This window comes from Telmatherina bonti, assembly GCF_933228915.1.
Source record: "Telmatherina bonti genome assembly, chromosome: 1".
Classification (NCBI taxonomy): domain Eukaryota; kingdom Metazoa; phylum Chordata; class Actinopteri; order Atheriniformes; family Telmatherinidae; genus Telmatherina; species Telmatherina bonti.
The window spans coordinates 6,121,799-6,129,615 of NC_136619.1; the positions used below are offsets into that span (position 1 = coordinate 6,121,799).

At 43.8% G+C, this 7,817-nt stretch overlaps 1 protein-coding gene across 1 annotated transcript in view; it reads right to left on the reverse strand.

The window, feature by feature from the left end:
- Positions 1-268: 268 nt before the first annotated feature.
- The window catches only part of tshz3b (teashirt zinc finger homeobox 3b), a 32,425-nt gene continuing 24,876 nt past the window's right edge, over positions 269-7,817 (reverse strand). The window contains exon 2 of the mRNA XM_079241977.1: positions 269-3,989. Within this exon, the coding sequence (XP_079098103.1) occupies positions 370-3,989 (3,620 nt within the window). The 3' untranslated portion in view covers positions 269-369. The remainder of the gene's footprint in view (positions 3,990-7,817) is intronic.

Consider the following 7,817-nt stretch of genomic DNA (forward strand, 5'->3'; position numbering starts at 1 on the left):
TAGAATCTCTTTTAAACCTTCATATATCATATAGTCCCCATGACAACAGCCTCAATTTGAACCTTTTGAGAAAAAGTCTGTTCCAGTCAAAGGTGATCACTGAAACCAAGTGTGTAAGGCTGGATGAGTCTACCTCACATGAGCAAAATAGGAAAAATAATAAAACAAACAAACAAATAAACAAACAAAATAAAACTGCTTGTACAAAATGAACCATGTGCCGACACTCACAGCAGTAGTTTTATGGCATCTTTGTGCAGTTCCATCACCTTTTATAATTCTTTTTTTTTAAGTCTGTGAAAGGCTAAAGAGACAGAGCAAGAAAAAGTGAACCATAATGAAAAAGTGCTGCATTGTCTCCAGCCAGTGCTACGGTTTTTCCAGCTCACACACATACATGAGATGATCCTCTGGGGATTTCCCATGAGTCTTGCTCAGGTGAAGCTTTACCGCATGCTTGCTCGCAAAAGTCCGATTGCAGAGCTTGCACTGGTAGACGGCTCCACTGTCGTCATCATCAGGGGATGGTGGAGGTTCAGTCAAAGATGCGGTTATGGATGAGGACATGGACATGGGTAAGGACGAGGGTATAGATGTTGGTAGAGAGGAGGGTAAAGGGTGGCTGGATGGATGAAGATTAGAGAACAGTTTTTCAGATAGCCCCTTGTGACGATGGTGGTGTTGTGATATTTGGCTGAGCAGCTGCTCCCCAGAGAGCTTAGCCAGGTCTCGAAGACGGAAACCTAAGTGAGATTCCAGATGACTGACATAAGTGGATGGAGAGCGAATCTGTGAGGCGCAATCGCTGCAAAAGAACACAGGATGACCAGTGTCCAAGTTTTTCAAAAACTTGGTGCCTCCCGTTCTTCTCAGCTGGTACTTGACATTAGCCAGCCAGTGAGATATTGTTGTCATGGAAAGGCCAGTGAAACGGGAGATGTGCATTCGCTCCTGTGGGCTCAGATCAGACATCATGTATTTACCATCATTCGTTTGTCTTAGACTAGAAGCAAACTGGGCCTGCAGTATAAGGAGGTGTTGGGGGTTCCAGTTGGACTGGCGTCCTTTACGCTTCTGGGCCGGTGAAACTTCTTCTGTCTCCTCTTGTGTGGCGCCTTCAATGTCAGAACGTTCAGACTGACTAGTAGGGGTGGAGGACTTTGACACAGCCTGACTTTCTGTCAGGTTCCTCAGCATATCAGAAATATCTGACAGGGCATTTTCTCTTAAAGGGGACGAGGACATAAATGATGCTACTGCTGCCGAGGCTTTTGTCATCGTGACAGCAGTGGAGGGAGAAACTGACGGTGTGGAGGTGGTGGAAGAAAGAGCCGTTGAACCCAAAGAGCCACCGTTGCTGCCTTTGTCAGCATTTTTTCCTTTGGTGAGATCTATAGGTTGGTCATTGTTTAGATGCTGCTGGTAAAAGTAGCGGTCTAAGTGGTCATTATTGGTCTTTTTGGTGTGTGCTGGTGGGGTAGAGGATGCTACAGCTGCTTTTTCTGCCAGACTGTTGCTCATCTTGAACAACATGCTCATAGGGTCAAGGGAGGGCAGAGCAGGCTTGGCAGCCTTTCCCAGGTGAACGTTCATTACTGACTGCAGTGCACTCAAAGGGTTGACAAATGGCTGTTCTGGAGCAGGATGGTCTGTGATGATGGCTGTGCTGCCACACAGAGAGGCAGGCAACGGGGACGCAACATTAGTTGGCTCCACTCCATTCTCCACAGATTCCTTAATGGAAATATTACCATTTGAATCTTTGTGATGGGTTCCATCTCCCACCTCTTTCTCCTTTCCATTCTCAGGAGTTTTACAGTCTCCTGCTCCATTCTCTTTCGGCGAGTGTTCTCGGACTGAGTCCTCGACCTCGCTGTTGCAAGGTGAGGGTGTGGCTTGTCTTAGAGGAGAATCCTTCACAGCAGCACCGGGTTCTCTCATTTTCTCCTCAACCTTGGCCACTTTCTCTGTAACTTTTTTTACCAGCTCCTCCATCGCATGGAAGTTGTTTTTGGGCAGAGGGGAAGTTTGGCGGCTGGGAGGTGAGATCAATGGTTGGCTCTTACCAGTGGGTGAAAGTATCTCCCCTCCAGGGAACATATATTTAAGTGGAGAACTCTTTCCAGAGTTACCAAGAGACAGCTTCATAATGTTAGGAAGCTGGTATGCAGCATGGATACTGGGATATCCACCCCAGCTTGGAGCTCCATTCTGGGCTTTGTTGATGGCTGAGGTCACGGTGTTCTCCAGTGACTTGAGGATATCAAGACCCCCCTTTGGACTTTCATCCAGATCTTCTTCAGTCAGATAAGAGTATTTTGAAGAAATATCAAACTTCTCCTCAGTTTCATCCTCCCCCTCAGCCCTTTTATCTTTGATGGGATTGTTGCCATTGTTAATGACTGACTCTTTAGTGCATTCCTCTTCTCTCTCCTCTTTTTTAATTTCAACAACCATTGCAGTGGGTGAAATGCTGGTTGGTGGAGGCACTGGGGCAGGTGGAGGGGAGAATGTTGTAGCAGCCAAGGGAACTGACTGCACCTTTTCTTCAGCTACTGAATTAGATATTGGGATTTGGGTTGATGACTCGATAATTGGTTTTCCTTTCTTAATGGCAGAGTTGGTAACTTTAATAAAGTGTCCTGTTACCATCATGTGAGCAGTTAGCTCTTGCAGTGTATCATGAGAGCTTCCACACTCCATGCATTTGAGGATCTGCGACTTCCTGGATTCAAACTGCCAGGCATAGCTGGCACCATTTTGGTGTCCATAGCGATTGTTAGGTGTAATATAAGGGTTAGCAACCTTTTGGAGTATGTCATTTGTTTCACTGAGGGAAGTGGGCTTGGGTGTGGTGCCTCCAGTAGAGTCAGGTGAACTAGGGATGTCAAGGTCAATGGGGGTTCTCTTTCGAGCTGAGGAGATAATCTTAGCTGCCACTGGTGTAACAGGTTCCTTCAGAGGCACTTTTTGGTAGTGTTTTGTCTTGATCATATGGACACTTAGGTCCTGAAGGGATTCAAAGGAGTGTCCACAGTACATGCACTTAAGAACTTTTTGTGCATCCTCCTTTCCCTCCATCTCTAGTAAGGAACGTTTTCTGGGTTTTGACCAGCGTTTAGCACCCTCACCATCTGTTTCATGGTTATCATCACGATAATGGCCTGTTTCATTCATATGTACTGTAAGCTCTACCAGAGTGTCATATGCGGCACTACAGTCCTTACAACGGAACTTGCTGGCTCCAGTAAATATAGAGCCGTAGAGCTTGGAGCTCTGCCGATAAAGCTGGACAGTACTGAAGAGGTTGGGCTCTGTAGAAGCTGTGGACACAGCCACCGTGGGATGCTGAACCAGGTTCAGTCTGTTGTGGTGGTTCTGTGAGGCCTGCTGGAGAGTTTTAGCCATAGCTGTCTGATGCCAGTCAAACCCTCCACTTCCACAGCTACTGCTACTGCTGCTACTGCTGCTGCTATGACTGCGAGGGGGTTTTTCTGTTGGGGGCTGACTCAGGTTCAGATTCAGTGTCGACCAATAAGAATTGGTTAGGAAGGAGGTGTAAATGGCCTTCATTTTCTCAAGGCTATCAGCCACAGAACCTGTTGCGGCTAGTATAGCCTCATCTCCACCAACTGCGGCAGTGGCATTTACTGCAGCCATCATGGCTGAAGAAGAAGATGGAGACAATGCACTGGAGGGGTCTTTAGATAGGAGGGCATCATCCTCATTTTTAAGTGAAGAGCTCTCAAAGTCAGACAGTCTGTCACTGGATTCACTCAGGTGAGACTCGCTGTCCAGATCCTGACCGGAAAAGTCAGCAGCATTGGGGGAGTCGCGGATGCCAGTGCATCCTGGCCTGTCCTTGAGAAGGAAGTCCTTGTCCTGACATAAGAGTTTGGCAGCAGGCTCCTCCCCTTCCTGAGCTGAGTCTTCTCCATCCAGGTCTTCATCCAAAAGGGCTGCTTCCTTTTCATCCTCAGGGACATATGCTGCTCAGACAGAGAGATAAAGAAAAACAAAACAGATTTGTTAGTATAACACAGACGACATATCTTATGACATCCACAAATTATTTACTATCCTAAACAGTCGCTGCGTAGTTCTGTTCTAACTTTTCTCTTTTACACTGACATTGTTTCATAATGTCCTCCCACAACTCTCCATTTCCACCCCCAGGTCTTTGTTCTGTACTGCAGAAAATCAGACAGCCAGAGCAAGAGAGAGAGGGGGGAGAGAGGGAAAGGGAAAGATGAAGTGAGCGAGAGGGAAAAATGTCTCCTCAAACAGAACTTGCCACCTTATTCTTCTCAAGGGGCAACAGCTTGAAATTAAAACTAAATTTGAAATTAATGAAGCACATTCTGGCGGTGGCATTCGTTTCTGAAGTAATAAATTACTTGTATCAACCTCGGAGACAGCGGTTCCTGTCTGTCAATTAATATGTCTTACGCTTCTTCTGCAGACTCTAATGCATTCCCTAACAGACACACTCGCCATTTAAATTAAGCATGCATTTTCACTCATTACACTGCTCAGCCCTCGCCTCCTCGTAAATAAAAAAAATGTATGTATGTTTGCCTGCGACAAATCTCTCCCCGCAAAACCCATTTGCTTCAATTACCAAAGATTAGAAAAAAGTTTAGAGTTATTATTTACAGTTTAGCTTCAGGGAAAGGGCTTGCGGCTTTCAATTTATATTCAAATCCCTCTAGTTTAAGAATAATACAATGGAAGTCATAGAAAGAAAAGATGTATCAAGACAAATCACTATCTCGCTTCTTTGTGAATCTGAACGTTTCTTTTGTTAATAAGTCTATAAAATGGATAAAACGGCATCAAGTGAAAAATGATTTATGCCCTTTTGAGAACAGGGTTGTGCTTTTGGATTCCACCCGCAACACACACAATGTATGTATACACAAACGCCTGCATGCTTTAGCAACCACTCTGGCAAAGAAGTAGAGCGTATGTAGACTGTGGCCTTGTGCCGAGCATTCCTATCCGTTACAGGGTGTCGTTCATCTAATCTGGTATGTAAACGCAGAATGAACTGGTCAGCTGAATGGGTGTGGCACACAAACACATGTGCGACCACTATCTACCATTTTTAAAATGACTTTAAGTTTGAATAAAGGAGAATATCTGCCTCCTGTTTGACAAACAGAAAGACAAAATGGATTTGTGTGAGGTAATTAGGTTGGAAATCTAACTCCACAAACTGCCTAAAGTTGTATGAAAACACAGCAAATTGGGGCTGCAAGTAAAACCTGTGTTGCCAACTCCAATTTCTCACTGAGCACCGCTAGTTGTGTGTGAATATGTGCATGTGTTGGTACTGCATCAGCAGCAAAACAGAGAGGAGTCTTTGTCATTGTCAGAGGCCCTTCATTGCCACTGGCTATGATACAACACCGCCATGGGATAAACAGATGCATACAGAAACAGTTATCCCAGAGTCCCCTGCACATTACACTCTCTCACACACACACACACACACACACACACACACACACACACCAACTGTACTGTAAGTGATGCAGGATAACAACTCTTTGCCTTCTGGCAAAGTCTTTGAAATTCTCTTATTCCAGCATTTAATGTAGTAAAAGAATCTTTCTGAAATACTTTAAAGCATGTTTAAAATTGTTGATTTAATGACACTTATAAACACTGCATGAATGGATGTCCTTGTTTTTCTTCTTCTTAAAATTTGGCTCAAAACAATGATATTCCTGACATAGGTGGAAACAATACACTGACAGACTAACACACTGCTGTGCTCTACCGTCTAGTTCCCTCTCCTCTCCTCATCTCCCTCTCCCTCTCCTTCTGTCTCGGAGACACATCCACCGCCTGCACATACGTGCAGCCGAGAAGACCCGCATGTACATGCCATCTGTTCTGCATCAGCCAAAACGACAGCTGTTTAAGAGAACAATGCTCTGACTGAGGAAACAGTCACACACAGCAGCCTGGAGCTCCCATCAAGGCCAAACATTAATGTGAAATCACCTTTTCAGACTCAACCTACACTTCAAATTAGCTACATTTTTTGTGAGCAGAACCAAGTGTGTGTTTGTGTTTGTATTTCCATCTGTTTATCTGTAAGTGATATGCAAAGGGATAGAAGCGGAGGAAGTGAAAACTAACGTGCCAGTAAAACCATTGTGCTGAATAAAATCTGTCTGCTGACTTCACCTGTTCACACAGAGCATGAAGCACATTACTGATTTCCAGACTCTACTCAGGCAGAAAATGCTGAAATTTGGAGGAATTTTTACAGAAACAACATTCCAATGAATCAATACGATCGCATGAATTGAATAAACTGCATTGACAGAATCACATCCGCTTAATCACAGCTACACGCATTGATTTGATAAATAAATTATACAATCAATTCTACAATTTGATAGAATATCCTCTGGCTGCATAAAGTTGATTTTTTGTTGCTTTGGTTTCTTGTTCTGCTGGATTAAAGGAGATTAAATGATACTGTCTTCTAAATGTGTTTCACATTGATAACAGGTATATTTAGTTATTCATATCTTTTAAAAAATATCCAGGCTCTAATTGTTGATGGTAATATTTCTTACTTGTTATCGGTTTGGTGAAATTTAGATTGACATTATTACCACTAACTTCTCTTTTATCTTATAGTTTTTTACTAAATCATTTTAACTTTGCTTAGCAGATGGCCTACCTCATGTCACTTCTTTTCTTTACATTGTGTGTGTGTGTGTGTGTGTGTGTGTGTGTGTGTGTGTGTGTGTATTGTAAATGCAGACAGATTATTCATTTTTCCAAAGCAAACAGTCACTATTAGGTTTTTACTGGATGTTTATTGCCCCACTTCCACTTCACAAGCAAAAAAATCTTGTTAAAGAATGGTTTCAGTTCCTTTACAGCATGTATAAGGAGCACAAGATGGGGACAGGTCACTCTATTTCTTTTCCAATATTGTATTTATTGTTGCAGTAACTGCAGTCAAATAAATCCGCAACAAAATTTATGTTGTAAACCGAAGGAAGGAGAAAGGAGACATGGATAAATGTGGCACCGGGTGAAGACACTGAGGGAGGAGGAGTAGGAGGAGGATGAGAGAACCAGGTCTTGGATAGAAGTCAAGAATGAGGCCACACACACACACACACACACACACACATACACACACACACACACACACACACTCATACACACACACACACATGGACATGCAGAGATGATCCCCAAGGCCACTGGCTCGGGCCCAGACTGAGAGGTTCACAACAATATGACCCAAAATACTGAGATAAATATGGAGAAACACGTCCGTGCACAAACACACACACCGAGCTGCAGGAGTGGGAACCCTGGCCAAACACACCAGGTATGCAGGTGCTTTTTAATTAGAAGAGAGCGATAGAAAGAGTTCCAGACGAATTGCCGGCAGGGTGAAAAAGGAGGTTTGATCTCATGCTCGGGAGGATCCAGCTCGGCAGAAAAGCCAACTATTTTTTCTTAAAAGTAGAAAAGTTCTGAAAATATTCTTCACATTAAAAATCCCTCGTCCTATAGTTCTGTCACATGTGGACTTTTATTCATCTCAAGTGGGATAAAAACGTTTAGAAAGTTTGTGAAGCAGACATGTTTGTATTCCTGTCTGTGCGTTGTGAGGAGATCCCTGTGCAGTCTGCAGATGTTGGGAAAGCGTTCATGCTTTGACCACTTAACGGCCCTTTCAGACACACATTGCAGCTTAGTTCACGCATTGTTTCTCTGTGGGAATGAAAGAAGACAGCACATCCGTCTGCAGGCAACGTTTCTCAGATGTTCCC